The sequence below is a fragment of the Palaemon carinicauda genome, chromosome 13, assembly GCF_036898095.1.
Source record: "Palaemon carinicauda isolate YSFRI2023 chromosome 13, ASM3689809v2, whole genome shotgun sequence".
In the NCBI taxonomy this organism is placed as follows: Eukaryota; Metazoa; Arthropoda; class Malacostraca; order Decapoda; family Palaemonidae; genus Palaemon; species Palaemon carinicauda.
Window position 1 is genome coordinate 24936343 of NC_090737.1, and position 27050 is coordinate 24963392.

A 27050-nucleotide genomic window follows, 5' to 3' on the forward strand; every position below is an offset into this window, starting at 1 on the left:
TGAAAGATGTCCAGTCTCTTTACGAGAACTGCTACACACTGGGACCATTCGTAGCAGCGAGTGCAGTAGTGGGTGAGGGCTCAACCACTACAATTCCCTAATTCCATATCCTTTTAATCTGTCTCTTGAAATGTTTTTAATGTTGTTTTTATGAGTTGTCCGGAAGGCTAAGAAGCCTTTCGCATCCTGGTTGATTTGGCGGGTGGTCAAAGTCATTTCTTGAGAGCGCCCAGATTAGGGGTTTGATGAGGTCCTGTTGTATGGGTTGCAGCCCTTGATACTTCAGCTCCTAGGGGTCTGTCAGCATCCTAAGAGGATCGCGAGGCTCCGTAAGGAAGACGTACTTATAAGGCAGAGTAATCGTCTAAGTCGACTTCCTTACCAGGTACCTATTTATTTTGTTTTTGTTATATTGATAACTTCTAAAATGAAATAAAAACTCTTAGCTCATAAGATGTAAACATATTTAACTGGTCTCTACCCACCACCCTGGGTGTGAATCAGCTATATATATTCACCGGCTAAGTTAAATATTTAAAAATGATATTTTAATTATAAAATAAATTTTTGAATATACTTACCCGGTGAATATATAAATTAAACGACCCTCCCTTCCTCCCCAATAGAGACGCAGTGGGATGAGAAGAAATTGAGTCTTTGTTTACATTGAGTATGGTATCTGGCCGACAGTTGGCGCTGATGGGCACACCCGCAACCTGTATAGCGATCGCTGGCGAGTTTTTTACAGTTTTTGCAGCTATATATATTCACCGGGTAAGTATATTCAAAAATTTATTTTATAATTAAAATATATTATTACCATCATACTTTTATATTATTTTTGCTATTATATTATCATTATTATTGGCTTCAAGTAAATGTTGATATACTGGCAAAGGGGGTTCTTAAGCGGTATGCTGGGGTAGGTTGCAGTGCAACAATGCAGTAGCGAAGGGGTTAATAAAAAGAAAATCTTCCAAATACATTTAACAAATTATTTTCCTCACTGCATTTTAACAAAGAGTAAAGTACCTGTACCACATTTTATGCTTGATTGGTATTTGCTTTGAGTCATTACTCAGCATTTTTAGTAATACATTTTGTAATCTTTTGATTTCTTTCAGATGCTGTTTTGGAAGGTGTAGGGGATACCTTACTAGTTTTATCTGGAAAAGGTGGTGTTGGGAAAAGTACAGCAACTGTACAATTGGCATTAACATTGAGAGCTGCAGGCCACCGGGTTGGTATCTTGGATGTAGATTTGTGTGGACCTTCAATACCAAGAATGCTTGGAGTAGAGGGAAAAGATGTTCTAACACATCCGAATGGGTCAGTTTTGGCTGTGATTTTTTTGCTTGATATTATGGTGTTAGAATTTAATATGGTGATACAGTAGGTTACTCATTTGAGGCATCACTTGGTTGCAAGCCTCTCGTACCATCTCTCAGGGTTTAGAGAAATTTATCTTATTGAAACATTATGATAAATTTGTAGACTCAGCTGCTTAGTATTCATTGTTTTAAGATGTAGAAATAATGAACAGCACCTGTACATTACTAGCCATTTTATTATCACTTTCATTTTATATTGTTAGTAATTTACTCCAGTAATTGATTCAGATTGTCATATGCTATGGTATAGTAGTATTCTCCCTATGTTTAATTCCTGCAATGCAGATAATGATTAAAAAATGACTTTCATTAGGTGAAATTTAGTGCAATAGAGGCAGAGGCAAGTGATAGATTGTTTCCATGCTGCACATTGTCCTAGAAACCAAACATATACATATATAATCAGCACTGAAGCTAAGACCAAACAATAACTACTGATGAATCAACTGGTAGACCCAAAGGCCTCAATCCCCCACATATTTTGCTTAAAAGGAAAGTAGTGTTTTTCAGTAAAATCTATCAAACTGTGGGTACAGTTTGAACTTGGGACCCACAGTTTATAAGTCACCAATGATCCATTTAAACTAATCAGGATACATATTGATTTAGATATTGTCATTGATATCTAAAGTAATTTGACATTAAAGACCTATCAAGTGAAATCCATCAACTTCACAAAATGCATTAGGCCTATATCACTGATAGTATAATGCCAAATAAACTACAAAAATTAAGTTTGGACTGTAATAATGGGCTATGTTTATCATTAACCTTTCCTTTTATCATACCTTAATGTTTTATTCTCTTACATTCCAAGTTATCCTGAATTATTAATTTGTTCCGTAACCGAAATACAAACCACGCTATTTACATTGGGTTTACCTTTTAGCGTAGCTGAAATGACGAGCCAATAGTTTTTAACGAGAGTTAATTACCTCCGCGCTAGTTAGCGGGGGTAGGGGGAGGGATAGCTTGCTACCCCTCCCCCCCCACACACCGGTGATTTGCTTCACTTCACTTTTGGCTCCGGCGATGAACAGATGTGTCTGTCCATCGTCCTCGTTGACAGCCTTTAATCTTTTTCTGCTTTCTCTTTCAGTTTGTGTGTGTGTGTTAGAAGTTGACCACCTTTATGATTACTATGTGTACGTGCCCTGGAATTGCCGGCCGCCCTTGTGGTATTTTTATGTCGGCCGTGGACACTGATCCTCACACCCTTTGCCCGCAGTGTCGAGGCCGACGGTGTGATCAGGAAAATAAGTGCAGTGAGTGCAGGGAGTGGTCTGCCTCCCAGTGGGAGAGGTTTGGCCGCCGGCGTAAGAAGAAGTCCAAGAGAGACAGTTCTCCTTCCGGGGTTGCCTTGAAGGAGGAAGGTTCTCGGGACTTCTTTCGCCGCCCAAACCTCCTCCGAAGCTCCCCCTCGTTCGGCTCCTAAGGAGAGTCGGCCGAGTGGGAGCGCAGGCCCTAGTTCTGTTTCCCGACCTTGGGTGGGGGGATAGGGCGTCGCCTCCCATAGCGGGGCGGTTCCCCCTCCTCCCCCGGGGGAGGTTATTGATGAATCTTTGTCTAACGATGATCTTTTTCAGATTTGGGCTTCCCTGGGGCTTAAGGGCTTGCCCTCCAGGGTTGCCCTGATTGACCTTGTCCAGTTGGGGGCCGCCGTTAAGCAGTTGCCGGTGATAGCAGAGGTAGATCCTCTGTCTATCGTCAACGTCGTGGTGGCAGAGGCCTCCGACGGGGCGGGGCAATCCTCTGCAGGTGCAGTTGTGGATGTTGGTGCTGACGGCTCTCCTCCCCCTTCCGTACATCCTTCGAAGGGGGAAGGGAGTCCTACGGGCTCTTCTGCTGTCCAGCTTCCCTCTAAGGGCAGTGCTTTGACTGAGACACCCCTTCGGAGAACTGATGGTCCTGACGATCTTCCTCGTGGCCGCCTTCGCCGTAAGGCTCACCGTCCGCTGCGTCACAAGGTCCTCCCGTCTCCTTATAAGGGTGCTAAGAGGCGCCTTTTTGGATCTTCTCCTTCTTCCTCCGAAGGGGACTCTCCTCGCCGTAAACAGCCTGCAGCTCCAGCTTCATTAGACCTCTCTGGGGATCGGTATCCTACGCCTTCCAGACCTTCCACTTCTGGGGCAGATGTTCAGCAACCTGACCTCGTCACCCGACGGGCAACGGTCCCTTCGGGGCAAAGGTATTCTTCCCTTACGCGTGCAGTGTTAGCGCACAGGCGCTTTCCTGCTCGTCAGCGCTCTCCTGTTCGTCAGCGATCTCCTGTTCGCCAGCGCTCTCCTGATGATCGCCCCTCTTCTCGCCAGCGCTCTCCTGAGGACATCCTTCAACCTGTTGTTTCTGAAGAGCGCCCAGCGCGCCAGCGTTCCCCTGCTCGCCCTTCTGCAGTGTTGGCGCACAGGCGCTCTTGCTCGTCAGCGCTCTTCTGACTGTCAGCGCTCTTCTGACCGTCAGCGCTCTTCTGACCGTCAGCGCTCTCCTGTTCGTCAGCGCTCTCCTGTTCGTCAGCGCTCTTCTGAGGACCATCGCCCTTCTGCTTGCCAGCGCTCCCCTGTGGTCTCCGAATATCCTGCAGTTCCTGTTGTGCGCCCTGCGCGCCATCAGTCTCCTGAGCGCCCTCGCGATCCTCAGTTTGTTCCTGCACAACATCGCTCGCGTTCTCCAGCACGTGTTTCTAAAACACATGTTCGCCCACGTTCCCACGCGCTTCCTGTTCCTGTTCGTGAAAGCGCCGCGCCGACTGTTCCTTCACAGGATTCCACGCGTCGCCCTCTTGCTCGCCAGCGATCACAGACGATTCAACAATCGCCTGCTTGTCAACGTTCTCCTACGCGTCAGCTATCGCCCGCGTGACCTATCGCCTGCGTGCATGCGTTCTCCAACGCGCCGTCGCCCAGAGTATCTGGAAGGACATGGGTCGCCGTCTGTTAGCTCGCCCTCGCGCGGTCGTTCACCTGCGCGACCTACGCGCTATCGCTCGCCAACGCGTCACCATGCGCCAACGCGCCAACGCGCCATCGCTCGCCTGCGCGCCAGCGTTTGCCAGCGCATCACCGATCGCCTGCTCGCAATCACTCTCCCACGCGCTACAGGTCTCCTGACCAACGTCGCCAGCGATCTTTGGAGCGTTCTCGCTCGCCCGCGTGACAACGCGTTCCCTCGCCGACGCGCCAACGCATTCGTTCACCGGCTCGCCCACGCGCTCGTTCGCCTGTACGCCCTCGCGCCCACTCGCCTGCGCGCCCGCGCGACCGCTCACCTGCGCGCCCGCGCGACCGCTCACCTGCGCACCCGGGCGACCGTTCGCCTTCGCGCGACCACCGTTCGCGCCGAATTTCACAGCCAGTGACAGTAGCAGGAACGCGTGTCACCAGACCGCGCTCAGGATCACCTCCACCAAAGCGCAGGACCATTGTGCAGGACAGGGAAGACACTTCAGAGAGGTCAGTGCGTCTTTCTTCCCCCTTTCCTTTTCAGGCAGGTCCAGTGGTGTCCACTCCGAAGGATCGCCCGATCCCTTTCCCTCCAGCGGGGATTTTGGACTCTGTGTCCGTGGAGCGACAGACTTAGTTTGGTCCTCTGATGCGGGCGTTATTGAGGGTTATGAAGCCAGCACTCGCCGATCAGGGGAACAAACCAACGGCTGCCTCACCTCCGCTGAAGAGAAAGAGAGGAGTGGACTTCGTGGTGACTTCCCCCAGGAAGAAGTTGGTTCCTAAGAGGTCCGTCGAAAAGGCCCTATCCCCTTCGCAGGCGTTTTCTCCTTCTCCCGTGGACGAGGATTTTCCGTCCTCGGATGAGTCCAGTGAGGCGATAGTCTCCCCCTCGGCACCAAGGGGGGAGCCTTCTCTTCATGGAGGAGAATCGTCTCGCGCGGAAGGGGCTCTCCGAACCTCTTTGTTGGGATCCTTTATCCCTCCCAGGAGGGAACCCAAGGACTCCAAGACCATCCCGAAATCGTCTTCAAGGATTTTCCAGGAACCCGCTGCTCCCCGGGGGAACGTCCACGCTTCGCCCCAGGAAGAGATTCCGGGGACGGGAGACTTAGCTGCCAGCCCGCAAGGAGGAGACCAGCAGGAATCTGAACATGCCTTCTGGCAGGTCCTGAGCCTGATGAGGCAACTCAACGGGTTCATGGACCCCGTGATCGCCCCCCGAGAAGGCAAGGACACGGTCCTGGACCAAGTGTTCGATGTTCAGAAGGCCCCTAAGACCAGTGCGGCTCTGCCCTGGTCCCAGGGATTGAAGAGTGCCAGAGCCAGGGCCAATGCCCAGCTCGCGATTCTTGCCTCCTCCAGTCGTTCCTCTGCCGGGAACAAACTCATCCCACCTCCTCGTCTCCAGGAGAGGAGGTATTTTGAGATCTTGGGTGAGTCTAGTCTCGCTCTTCCTCTCCAACACTCCGTAGAAGAGCTGGCTAAGGGAGTTCCCCTCGAGAAGCTCTCTGCCCGGCAGGTGTCGTTCTCGGCGTCGGAGATCCTGAGCCATGAGAAGGTCGCGAAGTGCGCCATGCAGGCCACTTCGTGGCTGGATATATGGCTAGGAACTCTGGGCATCCTATTGCGCTCCGAGGACTTGTCTAAGGAGACCAATAGGAAGGCCCTGGAGACCTTCTTACTCTCGGGCACCCGCTCCATCGAGTTCCTGGCGCACCAGGTCACCACCCTGTGGGCCAAGTCGGTGTTGAAGCGGCACGATGCGGTGACCGAGAGGTTCCACCCGAAGGTCCCCGCCGTGGATGTCTGTAGGCTCAGACATGCTTCCCTCCTTGGGGAGAATCTGTTGGAGCCACAGGATATGGAGCGAACGGCTGAGAGGTGGAGGAAATCTAGCACGGACTCCCTCCTCCATAGGGCCCTTACAGCTCGGTCCTATAAGCCTCCAGCTCCGCAGCAACAGCAGCAGCAGCCTCGTAAGGCACCGAAGCAGGCACCGGCAGCTAAGAAAGTGGTGTCTAAGCCCCAGCCCTTTCCAGCCAAGGTCAAGAGGGGCGGTAAGTCCTCCTGGGGAGGCAAGACTCCTAGAGGGAGCGACCGCGGCCGCAAACCCTAGGAGTGGCAGTCCCCCTGCGTGTCCACCTGTGGGGGGATGCCTTCAACGTTGCGCGCACAGGTGGCAGCAACACGGGGCCGATGCTTGGACGGTTTCAGTGATCGGCCAAGGCTATCGCGTCCCGTTCATAACATCTCAACCTCCCCTGACAGCGAATCCAGTGTCGTTGAGCTCCTATGCCACGGGATCGGCAAAGGGGCTGGCCCTTCGGGTGGAAGTCGAGACCATGCTCAAGAAGGGTGCTCTCCAGGAGAGCAAACTCGGTTCAGCATGGAGACAGCGGACACGGTCAGACTTGCGGTGAGACCTCTAGACTTCATGTGCACACTGGATCTAAAGGACGCGTACTTCCAGATCCCAATCCATCCATCTTCCAGGAAGTACTTGAGATTCTGCCTAGACGACAAGATCTACCAGTTCAAGGTGCTGTGTTTCGGTCTCTCCACAGCTCCTCAGGTGTTCACCAGAGTGTTCACCCTGATTTCATCTTGGGCGCATAGGAACGGCATTCGTCTCCTTCGCTATCTGGACGACTGGCTGATCCTAGCAGACTCGGAGTCGACCCTTCTTTGGCACCGAGACAGGCTTCTAGGTCTTTGCCAGGATCTGGGGATCGTGGTAAACCTCGAGAAGTCCTCTCTGCAGCCGTCCCAACGACTGGTTTATCTAGGCATGCTGATAGACACCAATCTCCACAAAGCCTTTCCATCAGACGACAGGATAGCAAGGCTGAGGAGGGTGGCGGAACCCTTCCTCAGGCGAGAAGAGCTTCCTGCCCAATCGTGGTTGCGTCTCTTAGGTCACCTGTCCTCCCCGGCTCGTCTGGTTCCAAACAGCCGCCTCAGGATGAGATCCCTGCAGTGGCGGCTCAAGTCCCGGTGGAATCAAGGATCCGGTTCCCCGGACGTTCAGGTCCCGATAGGATCTTTGGAACGGACGGACTTGCGGTGGTGGCTGGTCGACGAGAACCTGCGGAAGGGAGTGAGTCTTCTCGTCCTCCCCCCGGAATTGACACGGTTTTCGGACGCGTCAAAAGAAGGGTGGGGGGCGCACGTTCTGAACCAGAGGACCTCAGGCCTTTGGTCAGAATCAGAAAAGTACCTGCACATCAAGCTGCTAGAATTGAAGGCCGTCTTTCTGGCTCTTCAACAGTTCCAACGGACCCTGGCGGGTCATTCCGTGGTGGTGATGAGCGACAACACCACGGTAGTGGCTTATATCAACAAGCAGGGAGGCACTTTTTCGCAGCAGCTATCCCATCTTGCAGTAGAGATTCTGAGGTGGACCGAAGTCCACTCGATAACACTATCAGCTCGCTTCATTCCTGGCAAGAGGAATGTGCTCGCCGACAGTCTGAACAGGGCCTCGCAGATAGTGAGTACCGAGTGGTCTTTGGATCCTCAGATAGCCAACAAAGTCCTGACTTTGTGGGGTTCCCCGACCGTGGACCTGTTCGCGACAGCGTTGAATTTCAAGCTGCCTCTATACTGCTCCCCAGTCCCGGACCCCAAGGCTCTCTGGCAAGATGCTTTCCAGCAACGGTGGGACAACATCGACGTGTACGCCTTCCCACCGTTCTGTCTGATGAGAAGGGTGCTCAACAGGACCAGACTATCGGTCAACTGTTCGATGACTCTGGTAGCTTCGCTATGGCATCACGAGGAATTGTTTCCGGACCTTCTGCAGCTCCTGACGGAGCTCCCGAGGGAACTTCCTCCACGACACGAGCTTCTCAGATAACCCCACTCCAACGTCCCTCACAAGGCCGTGGCCTCGCTTCGGCTTCACGCCTGGAGACTATCCAGCGTCTCCTCACGGAGAGAGGCTTTTCGCAACAGGTTGCGGAGAGAATGTCTCGGCACCTGCGAAGGTCCTCTGAGGGAGTCTACCAGGCGAAGTGGAGAGTCTTTTGTGGTTGGTGTCGTGGGAGGGGTATCTCTCCACTCGATGCCACTATTCCAGCAATAGCGGAGTTCCTCGTATATCTGCGGGAGGAAATGCGCCTTTCTGTCTCGGCAGTGAAAGGCTATCGCTCAGCCTTAAGCTTGGCCTTCAGGCTGAAAGGCGTGGACATTTCTTCCTCGCTAGAACTCTCTCTACTCATACGTAGCTATGAGCTTACCTGCCCCCAGTCGGAAGTGAGACCTCCTCCTTGGAACGTGGTTCGGGTCCTCAGGGCTCTTAAGAGATCTCCCTTCGAACCATTACGCCAGGCCTCTGATCGCCACCTGTCTTGGAAGACGGCTTTCCTGCTCGCTTTGGCTTCGGCCAAGCGGGTTAGTGAACTTCATGGTCTCTCGTACGACATCGCCCATTCAAGGGGATGGGGGGAGGTAACGTTCAGGTTCGTCCCTGAGTTTGTGGCCAAGACTCAGAATCCTGGAGTGCCGGATCCTCGGTTCGACTCTTTCAGGATCGCGAGTCTCCGCTCTGTAACAAGCGACCCAGACCAGCTGCTACTATGTCCAGTGAGGTGTCTGAGGTACTACTTGATGAGAACGGCTGCAGTCCGTCCTCAAGTGCGAGCATTGTTTGTGAGCACAGGCAGGACGAAGAGGAGGGTCACCAGGAACACCTTCTCAGCTTGGATTCGAAGGGTTATCCACCACGCCTTGAATCCAGACCCTCCTCCGTCACGTCGCCCTAGGGCACACGATGTCAGGGGTGTTGCTACGTCCCTGGCCTTCAAGAGAAACTTCTCTGTGACGCAGGTGCTTCAAGCTGGGGTCTGGAAGCGTCAGACGACCTTCACAGTCCACTACCTGCAGGACGTGACCCACAGGAGCCTCGATACGTTTTCTATCGGCCCTGTGGTGGCTGCACAACAGCTGGTCTAACCTCAGGCTCCTTTATGGACAAGTAGCAGTAGGTTGAGGGCGTTGTTACCCGGTTTTAGTCTGCGTGAATGAAAGAGTATGTCTGACCCTTACTTCTTTCTTCATTCTCCCCTCTCTTGGGGAAGCAGCATCCTGGTCCTCGCATAGCTGACCTCGACCTCTGCAGGTAACCCATGCTTCCTTGTGCTCCTAGTATTAAGCTTAATACTGTTGCGTCCGCCATACCCTGACGAGGTGGTATTGGGAACGTCCTATCCTAGATTCCTATCTAAAGGTCTCAAGGTCAACTTCATAGGACGAGTCACACTTTCCTCCACACACAACTTATGTAGGCCACTCGTTCCTAGCGAAGCAAGGAACTTGTGAGGTGCAGGGACTCCTTCTCTCAAGTGCTACTCACTGAGGGATGGAGTCCCCGGGCAAAGCCGAAGTCAGTAAGGCTGAGGACTTTCCACCCTTCCTAAGGGGTAAGTCACCCAATGTAAATAGCGTGGTTTGTATTTCGGTTACGGAACAAATGACAGATTCGGAGATAATTTGTATTTTTCCTAACCATACAAACCTTAGCTATTTACACATATTTGCCCGCCAACCCTGGCCCCCAAGTCAAGTCCTACCTCTAAGTGAAGTGAAGCAAATAACCGGTGTGTGGGGGGGGGAGAGGTAGCAAGCTATCCCTCCCCCTACCCTGCTAACTAGCGCGGGGGTAATTAACCCTCGTTAAAAACTATTGGCTTGTCATTTCAGCTACGCTAAAAGGTAAACCCAATGTAAATAGCTAAGGTTTGTATGGTTAGGAAAAATACAAATTATCTCCGAATTTGTCATTTTTTCCTGATTTTTATGATGGTTGTCAAGGACAAACAGGCTATTGTAGTTTGTCACTTAAGGTGCCGCTGATTCGTAGGTCGCATATGCCATTGTCTTTAAATCTTCTGCCGTTCCCTTTGGTCTCTCACTACCTAGCTTTCCACCTTTTAAAATATTACCTTGTTACAAGTTCCACCCATCACTTTAGACTAAGTTCTTTACTTTAACCCAATAAGAGTCAAAAAGTATGATTATGTGATCTTGTTTACTTTATAGTGCTGATAAATATAATGATAGCATATGGGATATAAATGTGCTTATATTGAAAAGAATCAGCATTAAAGCAGGTAAAAAATTTTCCAAATAAAATCATATAAATTGTAATTTCAGAAAGTGGGTTCCTGTGTATGTCGATGAGGAAAAGAAACTCGGTTTAATTTCTATTGCGTTTTTTCTTGACTCTAAAAATGAAGCTGTTATATGGAGAGGACCTAAAAAGAATGGTGAGTACAGTGTGGAATATATTGTTCATTAAGTTATTCATAAAGTAACTTTTTGATAAATGTGTCCAACAAAATTTAAGTGGTACATTATTTTTTCTACAACACAAGTAATTAAGTACCCTGTACATATTCATTATCTCATAGATCACACTTGCAAATTTTGAACATTATCATTCATGCTTTCATTTTCTGTTTCCCTTCATGGGATTAGGTATTTACTGTACTGTAATGTATTTAGTTCTTTCAATTCTCTTTTGTCTTTTACACTGAGAAATATGATTAATAATCCTTTGCTCCTACTTATTTCAAAATAAGGTCATCTCCATCTGGACACCACATCTTTCAGCAACTTTCTCATTTTCTATAAAGTATAATTGTCCCGTAACCGAAATACAAACCACGCTATTTACATGGGGTATTACTTTCGGCGTAGCTGAAATGACGAGCCATTAGATTTTTAACGAGGGTTAACTACCCTCTCGCTAGCTAGCAAGGGGGTAGGGGAGAGGTAGCTAGCTACCCCTCCCCCCTCACATCCCGGTGAACTGATTCACTTCGCTTTTGGCTCGGACGGTGGGCAGACGTCTCTGTCCCGTCCTCGCATGGCAGCCATTAATGTTTTGTCTTTACTTAATTACTTACTTTTCTTATACTTAATATATATGTAAACATTCTTATGTTTATGTATATATTTGATTATAGAAATACAGTAAGTTTCCTTTTCAGTGTTTGTGCTGTGTGTGTGTAGTGTACGACAACTTCTCCGTGTGGTCCCAGGCCCCCACGGTGACTTTTCATGGGTCGCGATCTCTCCCTTGGTCCTTTGGTCCTCCCTTCGGCGGGCGCCGTGGGGAATCGTCATCGCTGACTTGGTTTATTATTCTGTTTTCCCCGCTGTTCCTCCTTCCCGACGGGGAACTTGGACTATCAGCGTAGGGAACATGGGAGTTTAGTTTGACTACGGTCTCTCTCTCTCTCTTTTGAGGTCTTTCACCCTTTTATTACTACTACGTATTACGGTAGCTTCCTTCCCGTTACGGGTTGAGTTGCTTCTCTGTTTCTTTGGTCTCAATTATTTCAATGAAATCTAATTGTATTTGTTAACTTTTCAGCCTCTGTGTAGAACGCTTCCATTCGGGGTTCATTCGTTCTTCTATTAGTGAACATTCTTAGATGAATTACATAATTATAATTGTTATAATTGTTATAATTCTGTTTTTATTACAGTTCTCCGCCTTCCCCCCTTCCCGTGAGTGTCAGTGGGGGAGTAGGGTGCATTCCTGGTGCGTAATTCTTATGTTCTTTTCCCTCGGGGTTCCTCTTCGGAGTTCCCCCAGGGGAATGAATGTTAACTAATTATTTATTTTATTTTCACAGTTAACTATCTAGTTTTTCGTTTGCCTAATGTGCCAACGAAGCAGAGCTGTCCTGTTTGGGCCTGGGGAGTCTGCTGTTGCCGCCTCCTTTCTAGGACTTCGTCATGGGCGTGTTCCCTTCTCCTAGAAGTTCTCCCGTGACAACTGTCAGCCCCTTAGTTCATTTAGAACGCTCAGGAGGTTCGCCTCCATGGGTGGGTAACTTCCCTTCCGAGGGAGGTTCCCTTCCCAGGTATGAGTTTTTTTTTTCCCCTTCGGGGGGAGGAGGGGTGGGTGGGGGGGGGGACTTCTCTTACCTTAATAATTCCTGATTGGTTTTTCCTAGTCCCCGGGCGGTTATGCTCTTGGTGCTGAGCGACCGCTTTTGTAACCATGCTCAAGGGGCTGAGTGGTTGCAAGGCCGGACCTTGGAATTCGTGCAATTATGCTCTTGGTGCTGAGCGGTCGCACTTGCAGCTACGCTCAAGGGGCTGAGCAACTGCAGGAGCTCCTCCTCGGAGGGTTGCTCTTTATGGTCAGCTTGCTGATCCAACGGCCTGCTGTTGTTGCTGATGTTGCTGAAGGCTCAGTCCCCCCCTCCGAACATCTTTCGAGGGGACAGCTGAGTCCAACAGCCTCTCCTGCGAGTGTCTCTCCCCCTCGGGGGAGTTCACTAACAGAGACTCCTCTTCGGAGGACTGATGATGGTGCTCCTGTCCGTGGTCGTCTTCATCTTCAGCCGCAGAGGATCCCCTCGACGAGAACAGACCGTTACAGCTGCTTCGCTAGACCTTTCGGCAGATCGTTCGCGATCTCCGACACCTGCCAGACCTTCTTGTCTTCCACCTCCGTTCCTGGACGCAGATGCGCAGTGGGCGCCACTCCACCCCGTTTTCCAACGGGCACCGGTCCCTTCGGGGCAAAGGGCTTATCTCACAATGTGAGTAAGTCCCTTAGTGCCAGGTTTTTACCTGTGCAACCTCGTTCTCCTGCGCGCTCGCGCGCAGTAGTTCGCAAATACTCTCCTGCTGTGGACCAGTCTTCTGCTGAATCAACACTCCAGCGATCTCCTGTAGCTGAGTCTCGCCGTAGATCTCCTGATCGCCAACGCTTCTGGGACCTTCTGTGCGGCTACGCGCCTTGTGCACCAACGGTCTCCTGAACGCCCACGATCGCCTGCTCGCCAGCGCACATCTGATCGGCCTTTCCTGATGTGCGCAATGCGTGCCAACGTTCGCCCTCGCGGATCTGGGCGCAAGCAGGGAGATTATTTCTTCGCTGAACTCCACGTTCACCTGCTCGCCAGCGCCCATCTGCGCTCCCTTTCCTGATGTGCGCAATGCGCGCCAACGTTCACCCACGCGCCCACGATCTCCGGATCTGGGGCGCAGGCAAGGAGTTTATTTCTTCGCCTCCTTGCCGACGATCTCTCTGGTTCTGCACCCTCGCTGATATCTTCTGGCCGCGCATATCTTCTGGCCACGCAACTACGCGCCTATGATCTCCCGGTTCCTGCCTCGTCGCGCGCAGTTCAAGAAGTTCCTACGCTAGCGCACAGGCGCTCACAGGTTCTTCTGGACTCGCAGCGCCCTTCTGGAGTTTCGCGCCAAGCGCGCGTGGGCGCGGTTCCAGTTCCAGCGCTCACACGCTCGCCAACGCACCAGCTCGCTTCCACATCCCACCGCGCCGCCCAGGAGACACCTCACAGGCACCCCTGGGCTCTCGTCGTAGGTTTCCTATGCGCCCCCGCGCTAACTCTCCTGTACGCGATCGGTCGCTACGCGCCAACGCGCCACCGCTCGCCAACGCGCCAACGCTCGCCAACGCGCCACCGCTCGCCAACGCGCCACCGCTCGCCAACGCGCCACCGCTCGCCAACGCGCCACCGCTCGCCAACGCGCCACCGCTCGCCAACGCGCCTTCGCCCGCCTACGAGCCATCGCTCGTCAACGTGCCATCGCTCGCTTACGCGCCATCGCTCGCTTACGCGCCATCGGTCTCCCAGGCGCCTGCGCTCGTCCTTACGACCTCGCACCCATTCGCCCACGCGCCCGCTCTCACTCGCATGCGCGCCCGCACACATGCACACCCATGTTCGCCCGCGCGCGAACCAACGGTTTTCCATCGCGCGAGCGGCAACGCGATTTCGTCCGCGATTCCCGTCAGGTTTCGCAACACGGGCAACCTGGCGAGTATTCTGGAGCGCGTACTTCCAGATCATTGTCGGCACGATCTCTCACCTGTAGACGCAAAGCAGCACACGTGCAGGAGCAGGAAGAAGCTTCAGAGAGGTCTGGCCAACATTCTTCTCCTTTTCAGGCAAGCCCCATCATCTCTACTCCTCAGGATCACCTGATCCCCTTCCCTCCTGCAGGTCGCTGACACTGCGTCTGTCAGCCGTCAGCAGAAGAGGTACTTCAAGATTAATGGGGAAGCCTGGTTTAGCTCTGCCTCTCCACCATTCCGTGGAATGGATTCCAGGGGAATTTCTCTCGAGAAATTCTCCGCCCAGCAGGGGACTTTCTCGGCTTCGGAGATCTTGAGCCAGATGAAGGCCGCAGAATGTGACATGCAGGCCACTTCGTGGCTGGTCGTCTGGCTTGGATCTCCGGGCTTCCTGTTGTTATCCGAGGACTTGTCCAAGGGGAACACCAGGAAGACCATGGAAACTTTCCTCCTCTTGGACACGAACACCATCGTTTTCCGGCTCACCAAGTTTCGAACTTGTGGGCAAACTCGATGTTGGAGCATTGAGATGCAGTGACCGAGAGGTTCTTCTCGAAAGTCCCAACCGTGGATATCGGCAAGCTCAGACACTCCTCCATCCTTGGAAAGAGCTTGTTTGAGCCCAAGGACGTGGTACGGTCAGCTGAGAGGTAGAGGAAATTGGATCTCGATTCGCCCCTCCAAAGGTGCTTACATCCGGACCCTACAAGCCTCCAGCTCCTCAACAACAATAGCCGCATCGGCCTAGGACATCGGAACCAGCTCCGACGGCAAAGACAAGGTGTCTAAACAGCAGCCCCCTCCTGTTAGGGACAAGAAGGACACGAAGTCCTCCTGGGGAGGCAATAATCCTAGAGGGAGCAGCCGAGGCCGCAGACGCTAGGATTGGCACCCCCCTGCCCCCAGGGGGGGGATACCTAAAGTTGCGTGTTCAGGTGGCAGCAACTCGGGGCCGATTACTGCATGATCTCCGTGATCAGCCAAGGATATCGCGTCCCGTTCATAACATCTCTACCTCCCCTGACAGCGAATCCAGTGCGCTGAGCCCCTATGCCATGGGATCGGCAAAGGGGCTAGCCCTTCGGGCAGAATTCGAGTCCATACTTTAGAAGATGCTCTCCATAAGGTCGTTGACGGCTCCCCCCGGCTTCTTCAGTCGACTTTTTCTTGTAAAGAAGGCATCTGAAGGCTGGAGACCCGTCATCAGCTCTGAACAAGTTTGTCGAACAAACTTCGTTCAGTGAGGAACAGCAGAGTCGTTCAGACTTGCAGTGAGACCACAATCCTTCAGGTGCACACTGGATCTGAAGGACGGGTACTTCCAGATCCCAATCCATCCGTCTTCCAGGAAGTACTTGAAATTCAGCCTGGACAACAAGGGCTACCAGTTCAAGGTGCTGTGTTTCGATCTCTCCACAGCACCGCAGGTGTTCACCAGAATGTTCACCCTGATATCTTCGTGGCCACAAAGGATCGGCATCCGTCCCCTTCGCTATCTGGATGACTGGCTAACCCCGGCAGTCTCGGAATCGACGCTTCTTCGACACCGAGGCAAGCCTCTGGGACTTTGCCAAGATCTAGGGTTCATGGTAAATCTCGAGAAATCTTCTCTGCTTCCATCCCAACAAATGGGATATTTAGGCATGATGTTAGATACCAATCTCCACAAGCCTTCCCATCAGTCGACAGGATAGCAAGGCTGAGGAGAGGCGCAGAACCTTTCCTCAGACGAGGAGAGCTTCCAACCCAATCTTGGTTACATCTCCTAGGTCACCTTTTCCTCCCTGACCCGTCTAGTTCCAAACAGCCGCCTCAGGATGAGATCCCTGCAACGGCGGCTCAAGTCCCGGTGGAACCAAGGCAACGATTCCCCGGACACTCTGGTCCCTTGGGACCTGCGGAACGAATGGACCCGCAGTGGTGGTTGTCCTACGGGAACCTTTGAAGGGAGTGGATTTTCGCGTTCTTCCCCCGCATTTGATGCTGTTCTCGGGCGCTTCAAAAGGGGGGGGGCCGCACGTCTGAACCAAAGGATCTCAGGCCTATGGTCAGGATCAGAAAGGTACCTCCACATCAATCTGCTAGGAATGAAGGCCGTATAACTGGCCCTTCAACAGTTCCAACAACCCTGGCGGGTCACTACGTGAGCAACATCACCACGGTAGTGGCTTATTTCAACAAGCAGAGAGGTACCTTTTCATAACAGCTTTCCCATCTTGCAGTAGAGATACTGAGATGAACCGTTTCCACTCAACACCACTATCGGCTCGCTTCATTCCGGGCAAAGGAATGTGCTCTCCGACAGTCTCAGCAGAGCCTCGCAGATAGTGAGTGCCGAGTGGTCTTTGGACCCTCTAGTAGCCAACAAAGTCCTGACTTTGTGGTCCTGTTCGCGACAGCCTTGAACTTCAAGCTGCCGCTGTACTACTCCCCAGTCCCGGACCCCAAGGCACTCTGGCAAGATGCCTTCCTACAACGGTGGGACAACATCGACGTCTACGCCTTCCCACCGTTCTGTCTGGTGAGAAGAGTGCTCAACCAGACCAGACTATCAGTCAACCTGTCGATGACTCTGATAGCTCCGCTACGGCATCATGCAGAGTGGTTCCCGGACCTTCTGCATCCCCTGACGGAACTCCCGAGAGAGCTTCCCCCACGACACGAGCTACTCAAGCAACCACACTGTAACATCTTCCACAAAGCCGTAGCTTCGCTTCGGCCTCACGCCTGGAGACTATCCAGCATTCCCTCACAGAAAGAAGCGTTCCGCAACAAGTTGCGGAGCGGATGTCTCGACACTTGCGAAAGTCATCTGCAGGGGTCTACCAGGCGAGGTGGAGAGTCTTCTGTGGTTAGTGTCGTGGGAGAGGTATCTCTTCCTTTGATGCTACTATTCCAGCAATAGCGGAATTATTGTATACCTGCGGGAGGGAATGCGCCTTTCGCTCTCGGCGGTGAAAGCCTATCGCTCAGCCTTAGGCCTGGCCTGCAGGCTGAAAGGAATAGACATTTCCTCCTCGCTGGATCTTTCTTCGCTCATACGAAGCTACGAACTTACCTGTCCCCAGTCGGAAGTGAGACCTCCTCCATGGAACATGGTTCGGGTTCTTAGGGCTCTCAAGAGACCTTCTTGCGAACCATGACGCCAGGCTTCTGATCGTCACCTGACTTGGAAGACGGTGCTCCTGCTCGCTCTGGCCAAGCGTGCCAGCGAACTTCATGGTCTCTCGTACGTCGTTGCCCATTTAAGAGGAGAGGGGGAGGTAACGTTCAGGTTCGTCCCTGAGTTGGTCACTAGTCTCAAAATCTTGGAGCCTGGACCCCCGGTTCGACTCCTTCATGATTTCGAGTCTCCGTTCTGTAACAGATGACCCAGACCATCTCCTACTATGCCCAGTAAGGAGTCGGAGGTATTATCTTAAGAACAGCTGCAGTTCGTCCTCACGTGCAAGCCCTGTTTGGGAGCACAGGAAGGACGGAGAGGAGGGTCACCAAGAATACCTTTTCAGCCTGGATTCGGAGGGTCATCCATCACGCCCTGAATCCAGACCCTCCTCCGTCACGTCGCCTTAGAGCACACGACGTCAGAGGCATCGCAACGTCCCTGGCCTTCAAGAGGAACTACAGTGATGCCTCAGGATACGAAAGTAATCCGTTCAGGATACGGTTTCGTATCCTGAGTCGCGTTTTACATGTAAATAGCCTAATCCGTTCCAAGCCTTACGAAAAGACACCCTTTCTTACATAAACACGCTAAACTGTAGTAATAAACATGCAATGCAGCCATTTCTATCATTCAATAATTAACCCAACCGTTAAAAACAGCCTAATCCATTCCAGAAACCACCATGAGATTATTCAATAATGTAGTTATAGCCTAGTTATCCCCTCCAAGCCCTAAGAAAACGGTCCGTTTTCTTTACTACTGTATAAAAGTTACGGTACTGTATGTAAAGCATTTGGATCAGTGAAGGTGTATTGTTACCTGTACACCTAAATTAAGGGTTGATACCCTGAAAAAAAGGTACTGTACTCTCGGCGACGAGTTGGGATCTCGTAAGCTTTTCGTATCCTGAAAAACTTTTTCGTATACTGGGGCATAAAAATCTTTGTATCGCTTTTCGTATCCTGAATTTTTCCTAAGCAGAAACTTCCGTATCCAGAGGTATCACTGTACTCTGTGACGCAGGTGCTACAAGCTGGAGTCTGGAAGCGTCAAACGACCTTCACAGCCCAGTACCTTCAGGACGTGACCCACAGGAGCTTCGATACGTTTTCTATCGGCCCTGTGGTGGTTACACAACAGCTGGTCTAACCTCAGGCTCCTTAATGGACAGGTAGCAGAAGGTTGAGGGCATTGTTACCCGGTTTTAGACTGCATGAATGAAAGAAGTATGTCTGGCCCTTACTTCTTTTTTCATCCTCCCCTCTCTTGGGGAAAGCAGCATCCTGGGTTCTCTGCATAGCTGACCTCAAACCTCTGCAGGCAAACCATGCTTCCTTGTGTTCCGAGTATTAAGATAATACTGTCACGTCCCCCATACCCTGACGAGGTTGTATTGGGAACGTCCTAGCCTAGAATTCCATCTAAGGAACTTCAGGTCAACTTCCAAGGACAAGTCACACTTCATCCCTCCACACACGAGCTTATGTAGGGTGCACGTTCCTTGCGGAGCAAGGAACTTGCGAGGTGCAGGTGCAGGGACCCTTTTTCTCGAGTGCTGCTCACTCGGATTCTGAGCCCCCAGGCAAAGCCAAAGCCAGTAAGGCTGGGAAGTCACCCCATGTAAATAGCGTGGTTTGTATTTCGGCCACGGAACAAATGACAAATTCGGAGATAATTTGTATTTTTCCTTACCATACAAACCTTAGCTATTTACACATATTTGCCCGCCAGCCCTGTCCCCCAAGGTAAGTCCTACCTCTAAGCGAAGTGAATCAGTTCACCGGGGTGTGCGGGGGGAGGGGTAGCTAGCTACCTCTCCCCTACCCCCTTGCTAGCTAGCGAGAGGGTAGTTAACCCTCGTTAAAAATATAATGGCTCGTCATTTCAGCTACGCCGAAAGTAATACCCCATGTAAATAGCTAAGATTTGTATGGTTAGGAAAAATACAAATTATCTCCGAATTTGTCATTCTTCCAAACACTTAAGCCATAACTATCAGCCTTTTGTAGTCATACCTCTTCCAAATGTTTATGTTTTTTGGAGTCTCCCAACCTTTGATATTTAAGGAAATGTAAGTCCTATATGCGTGTCAGATCTTTCCCTAATCATAAAAGTTGTACGGTACTTCATATTGAAATATTTCATGACAATATTAGACTATGCTTTGCTGGACATGGAAAAATGAATTTTCTCCCCAATGAAAATTATTGTACTTCATAGACAAATAACAAGTTATTGCAATTAGAAATTAGGGCCTCTTTTTTTTTTTTTCTTCTTTTTTTTTTCTCTTTTTGTGCCAACTTTGTATTTTAGGTATGACAATTTTTTTTTTTTTTGCAGCCATGATCAAACAGTTGTTAACAAGTGTTGACTGGAATGTTGACTACTTAATCATTGACACCCCACCAGGCACATCTGATGAACATATATCAACAATGGAAAATATAAGGTAAGCGACAGTTATGAGTGAATTATTTACATTTGCAGCGTTTTATGCAACAATTCTCTTTCAAGTTAAACCAGCGTCCTTGAAAGATTGACCTGAGAGAGAAGGTCCCACTACCTTTCCAATTAAAAAGTACAGTAGATAACAGGTTTCTTACTAGTGTTTACCAGGGATCAAATAAAGAAATGACTACTTAAAAATAGCAAGATGTGCATGCTTAGGGCATCCTCAAAAATGCTTTGAAAGTCTCATTTGCCTTCTCTCTCTTACTCTCAATTCTGTATTGTACTGTATATGAATGACATAGCTCTATATTATAATGTTTAGGATGTGTAGGGATACATTCCAATCTTTTCTTTCTTAATAATAGCATTTATATAGCAGTTGATTTTTATATATTGGCAAAGGAATAATAGGAATTTACTATGAATGTCTATGACTGACTTTCTTCTCTTGTTAGGTAAAGTCTCATATAAAGAGACCATTTCTTTATTACTAGATTATGGTTCATGAACAATATCTGCTGTTTGCCTAAATTGATTATAGTGCAGTAAGAAACTTTGGTAAACTAGCTTGGTGGAATAATCTTGAATTAAATAGTTTATCTGTTTGAGAGTCCTTTTTCGGATAGATGTCGTATGTTAATTGTTTTTTTAAGGCAAAAACAGTAAAGGTTATATATTTTGTGCTACATATTTAGTCTATGAGTGGCATTTATCAACAGTTTCACCTTTGCCTTTTAAATGATTGGTAAGAATCTCCAGCTTCATTGGTGACTCATAAATATTTTGTGACGCCTGTATGATTGTGCTGTGATAATTGTGTATTCTGTATGTCACTATACAGCAAAAAATATAAATGAGTTCACATCCTATGCTGTTTTTGATTACTTTGTGCAATAACATGTTGTCTTCATTGATCAGTTTAGTAGTGAAGTATTTGTTATATGCAAGAATAGGCTCACTTGTCTTAAATTGCAGCTATGTAAGGGTTATTGTTTAATGAGAGATTCATTTTTATCATAATAGATTTTAAATTAATTTACTTGAATACATTTTAGTATTAAATAAGTGGTTATTTACTACAGTCAGCCGTCCTTATTCGCTGGTTCTTTCTTCGCGATTTCACTAATTCGTGACACAGAGAACCTTGTAACCTATTAAATAAAAAATCACATATTCACGGGTTCGTGATAAGTACTCTTGCAGCTCAACGATTTCTAACCAACTGCGCTCCTCTGTACTCGGCCTCCTTCACGCAATTTCCCTCTCCACACAGCACAACACCCCATTTCTTGCTCACTCGTCCTGTCTTACATCATCTCTCCTGGCGTATGCATCTCTCGCTTTGGTTCTTTATGAGTAGAACCACGTTTTGATGTAAAAATAGATGTACAGTGGAACCTCTACATCCGAATTTTCCAACATCCGAAGTAAAATTCGAGCAAATGTTTGACTCTACACCCGAATTTTATTTCGACACACAAAGTAAGCAATTTTCGTCGTACCGGTTGTATCCGAATTTTTCGACACGCGAAGTACAATTCGAACACGTTCCTACTCTACACCCAAATTTTTTTTTCGACACCCGAAGTAAACAATACTCGTACGCATAGTCGGTGCTCATAGCGCCTGATGTGTTTTTTATTTCCGCCGATAGAAGGCAGCACTTCGACCTCGGAGGGACCCTCAATTAGCGCGGCTTGGGTCAGTCCTCTGTTCTCGTCGGCTTCTTGCGGTTGTGCCCTGTGCGTTCTGCTATTAACTGTGTTTTAATCGTGATTTTTTACGTGCATCCTTTTACGGTAATTTACGTAAAGTAGGGGTCCTAAAAGGCTTAGTTTTGCAAGTGGTAGTGGTAGTGGTGAGAAAAGGAAGAAGGAAATGCTTTCTTTAGACGTAAAGCAGGAAATTATTGAAAAACATGAGTGTGGCGTCCGCGTGAGTGAACTTGATAAACAGTATGGCCATAATATGTCGACGATCTCGACAATCCTTAAACAGAAGGAAGCTATTAAAGCAGTGAAACCTTCTAAGGGGATCACCATTATTTCAAAACGCCGTAGCCCTATCATAGAAGAGATGGAACGACTTCTGCTAGTCTGGATCAAGGACAGAGAGATTGTTGGCGACACCATCACCGAAACCGTCATCTGCGAGAAGGCGCACGCCATCTTTACGGACTTGAAGGAGGAGAGCTCTGGGGGTGATGCTGGGGAGAGTTCAACCGAACCTTCCTCAGATGATTTCAAGGCATCTCGTGGCTGGTTTGAGAAATTTAAGAAACGGTCCAGGATTCATTCAGTTGTTCGCCATGGAGAGGCTGCTAGTGCGGACACAAAGGCTGCAGCTGACTTTATCAAGAACTTTGAAAGGATCGTGCTGGAAGAAGGCTACGTAGAGTAGCAAGTGTTTAATTGTGATGAAACCGGGCTGTTTTGGAAGAAGATGCCCAGTCGAACCTACATCACCGCCGAAGAGAAGAAATTGCCTGGGCATAAGCCAATGAAGGATCGGTTGACTCTTGCCCTATGTGCCAACGCTAGCGGGGACTTTAAAGTCAAGCCCTTACTGGTTTACCATTCTGAGAACCCTAGGGCCTTTAAGGCACACAACGTCGATAAGGACCAGCTTCATCTTTTCTGGCGATCTAACTCGAAGGCCTGGGTCACTAGGCAGTTCTTTGTGCAATGGGTTAACCAAGTTTTTGGCCCTTTTGTGAAGAAGTATCTTCATGAACAGAAATTGCCTTTAAAGTGCCTGCTATGCCTTGATAATGCACCCGCTCACCCCCCCGGACTTGAAGATGATATCTTCGATGAATTTAAGTTCATAAAGGTGCTGTATCTTCCACCGAATACCATCTCTATCCTCCAGCCCATGGACCAGCAAGTCATCTCTAATTTTAAGAAGCTGTACACCAAGCACTTATTTAAGCAGTGCTTTAATGTCACGCAAAGCACCAACTTAACTTTGCGTGAATTTTGGAGGAGCCACTTCAACATCGTGCACTGCTTGAAGATCATAGATCAGGCTTGGGTGGGATTAACTCGACGGACCCTCAATTCTGCCTGGAAGAAGCTGTGGCCTGATGCAGTTTCTCCCCGAGATTTCGAAGGTTTTGACCCCGAACCTGATCCCGTGGTGGGTGCAGCGGAAGACGTAGAGGAAATCGTCTCCCTTGGCAAGTCCATGGGTCTGGAGGTCGACGCAGATGACGTTACGGAACTCGTCGCCGAACATCACGACGAACTTACCACAGAGGAGCTCAAGAAACTCCATGCTATGTCTGAGCACATGAGCGATGACGAGGAAGGGATCGAGGAGGTAGAACATGTGTTAGGTTCGGCGCATATAAAAGAGGTGTTAGGAAAATATCAAGACGTGGTCGACTTCATCGACAAATACCACCCAAAAAAATTGCAGGTTTTTCGTGTAGTTACGCAGTTCGATGATGTTTGCCTAACTCACTTTCGAAACATTCTGAAAAGCCGTACCAAGCAACTATCTATCGATAATTTCTTTAAAAAAACTACGAAGCGAACTCGTGATGAAGAGGATGTAAGTGATTAAAAGAAAACGGCAAAGAGTGAAGCGAAAGAAAGTGAAACAAAGAAAACGGCAAAGAGTGAAGCGAAAGAAATCCAATCAATTTTAAGTGTAGAGAGTGAAAGTGATTAAAATTAATCATCAAAAAGAAAAAAAGAAAATGTAAAAAAAAATATAAAATATAAAATAAGAAAAAAAAAATAAGCTAAGTTATGTTAAAGTTTACTTAGTGTAAGTTAGAATAAGTTACGGTAGTGTACGTTTATCGTAGTTAACCTCTCTACCTCCTCGCCGCCCGTCCGTCTCCTCTCTGCGTAGCAAGACCAACAACACCTGCGCTGGAGTTTCTAAGGTAAAGTGACGCTAAAAACCCGTTTCTTATTTATCATTTTTTGCTAATTCTTCTTTTCTGGGCTCGAACCTGTGCCGCCCAGTGAATAAGCTCCATTTAGCACTTATTCTTAGGTAATTTACTGCTAAATATACCAGAGAAAAAATGTAAAGGAGTGCTAGGTTAACTAGCTCGCTCACCTATTGGTGTCGGTATAAAATTGGGCGTATATTCCAGAGGTCCCGCACTATTTAGATTAATCCACGACAGAAAACCCCAATAGAGGAGAGCCGTTCAACCTCACTCGGTACTACTAACAATGCATCCGCTCAGAACCCAACTCCTTTTAGCACGACGAGTATAGTAACCCGCATTTTTGTTGTGCTCTCGTTTTTGGTTTATTTTCCATTGAATTATGGCTTCTTCGTCGGTTTCCCAGGAGACACCGTCTAAGTTAAGTACCAAGCTGGGTTTTACTGTGTTTTGAGCAACCTAGATCGTTTAATATTTATATTATAGGAGTTTATTCTCTTCGTTCATTTCGATCTTGCTTGATTTCACTACAGTTGGTACTCCTGTTTTTGAGAGCTTTTAAGTTTCACTTGCGGTGTTACTATGTGTATTATTTTTATTATCAAATATTATTTGTTATTGTGAATATTCATTATTTAGCGTTTAGAATCCTCGTGGTTCAATTTTAGGGCCGATATCATTTACGTATCGTTATGGCTGCCGACCTTCGTGCTAGGCGGCAATGTTATTTTTAGCCATCAGGTGTGTCTTTTGTGATTTAATTATTATGTTGCATACCTTGCCCAAAATTTTCTATGTGTTTATTCATATAATTTTTAACGCTATTATTATTATAATGAATATTTGTGCCATTACTCCGTTTGATCTGTCTGGTTGGGGATCGTCAGTTGGTAGCCCTGCTGCCTCGTATCACGTGATCCTCCCCCACGCTCCCCCTCTAGCTAGGTGGGCGACTAGGCTTCTCCCCCCTCCACTAAGGGACCGTTGCCTTCCCTCCTTTTAGAGGGGGTAGTTCAGTGTTTATGGACTTTGTCCTCCGGGTGGCCCGGCGGGTTCGTCTCTGTCTAGTCTGGTTGGCCACCGGTCAACAGAGTTGGATCCCGGTGCACCCTATTTTATATTCACTTTTCATTCTGGCTTATGTTATACGAACCCTCCGGGTTCGGTTGGCGGTTCTTAGCTACAGTTCCGTCCCCCCTATTATTTTATAACATTTCCTATGATGATTATATATGACAGATCACTACCCCGGAGTCCCTAAATGAATTGGTATTGGATATACTTTTATTTCCCGGCCCGGGTCTACCCCGCCCCGGGAAATCAGACACCATGTGTCTTAATTCCTTGTTATTGCATCCTTTTTTATGCTCCCGGCTTGACCGGAATGGATTGCTATACTTTAGTTTCAAGTTAGACTTATGTTTAGGCCCGGGTCCTCTGGTCCCGCCCCTATGTAAGAATATTACAGTTAAGCTCTAACCTTGCGTTAGACCTATGTTAGGCCCGGGTCCTCCGGACCCGCCCCTACCTAAGAATATTACAGTTAAGCTCTATTCTTGTGTTAGACCTATGTTAGGCCCGGGTCCTCCGGACCCGCCCCTACTTAAAGAATAGTACAGTTAAGCTCTAATCTTGTGTTAGACCTATGTTAGGCCCGGGTCCTCCGGACCCGCCCCTACTTAAGAGAATTACAGTTTCTCATATACTATTCTTTTTATAGATGGTGCATTGTCTGACGCCGGCCTGTGCAGCTGTTCTGCACCAGCCTTGTGGCCACTCCGTCTGCCGATCTCACGCCCCTTGTGGGGTTCAACTGGAAGACGTTGTGGTATGGCACCCGGATAACTGTGTGATTTGCTTCGACCTCATCACTACCCTTGGATCTGACTCGGTGAGTCCCGTTGGCTATATTACCTTCTTATTTATTTTACCATTAGTAAGATATCTATGGTCTTGAAGGACCATTGGGAGTCTTCCCTTTTATAATTCCCACTATTATTTCAGGCATCCCCGGAGCAAAAGTCTGCGGCTCGGGCCACACTGAAGGTGTGGGTTGGTGGGTTTGCCCGGAATGTGAAGTCTAAGCGGCCGTACGTCCTATCTGAGGACTACTGCACCATGGTTTACCCCAACGCCAAGTCTTCAGCTGCTGTGGCTAGGCATGTGGCAGCTCCCATCATTGCCCACATTGATGCCACTATAACGGGTCTCATCGACCCAGAGCAAGATCCATCGGACGCCCCCGGAGGTCTGGAGGACAATGTTGCCTCCATGAACCTGGACGTCGAACCAATGTTACTAGACGAGCCGGATACAGGTAGGGTGGTAAGTGAGGTAGGTGTGTCCGGCGCTGAGATTCCTATCCTCAGCCCCGCTCTTTCTTCTTCTTCTGATCGCTCTTCTTTTCATGGATTTTCTGGGGACCGTGATTCGTCTCAACGATCATACCCGGTTCCCCCTAAGGATAAGTCTACTTCAAGAACCTTACCCAAAGCTCGCAAGCCTCACAAGACTTCTCATGGCTCTAAACATTGTACGAACCCGTCTTCAAAGACCTCTGGTTCCTCCTCTAAGTCTCACGACCCGGGAGTTCATTCCGCCCCTCCTGCTGCTAGCCCGGGCCTTTCCGAATCAGCCATGCTTCGCATCGTGTCGGAGATGCAGGCAAAGTTGGTTTCGGAGATGCAGTCGAGGATGGACACGATGTTCTCTAACTTCGGTCAGAGAATTGGGGCTTTAGAGCAAGGAGCTCCGGAGAGAGTCCAAAGCTCTCTCATCCCGGATGCCTCTAAGCTCCCGCCGTTTGCCAAGAACAACCCCTGGCGTATGGCTCTTCATTCCCCGTTCTCAGACGGAATGTTGACTCTGGAGGGCCTTGGCACTCGTCCTCTAGAGGACTTTGAATTCTTTCCTCCTGGTCTGGCATTTCCATTTCATGGTTATGCCAGGCTTACCGAGGAAGCTTTAGTTCGATTAGACAAGGTCCCCAAAGAGACGGTCATCTTCCCGAAGGAGCAAGCCCAATCTGTTTGGGCCAGATTTTTGAACGACATCGGCTGCACTAACACCATGCTGACGCCTTATAAAAGCTCCTTTACGATGTTCTTAATGGACAAGAACACCTTGACTCCATGCGTCAATAAGGTGGCAGAGCTTGCCTTCCAATATGCTCTGGAGGAGAAGCCCTTGCCTCCCATCCGAGAGGTGGATCCAATCTCCCTCCTTCTTCCCTCAGGCATTGAGTGTTGGGACAACGTCCATACCACCTTTACCTCCGGCAAGCTTGCAGCAGACTGTGCCTCAGTTTTGTTTAGTGAGAAGCTTCCCCGTCTCCCGGAATCCCTCA

General features: G+C 49.2%; 1 protein-coding gene across 1 annotated transcript in view; it reads left to right on the forward strand.

Moving 5' to 3' along the window:
• The window catches only part of LOC137652224 (cytosolic Fe-S cluster assembly factor NUBP2 homolog), an 80579-nt gene that overhangs the window by 22823 nt on the left and 30706 nt on the right, over nucleotides 1–27050 (forward strand). The window contains exons 2-4 of the mRNA XM_068385455.1: nucleotides 1125–1329; nucleotides 10487–10599; nucleotides 19687–19795. Of these exons, the coding sequence (XP_068241556.1) occupies nucleotides 1125–1329; nucleotides 10487–10599; nucleotides 19687–19795 (427 nt within the window). The remainder of the gene's footprint in view (nucleotides 1–1124; nucleotides 1330–10486; nucleotides 10600–19686; nucleotides 19796–27050) is intronic.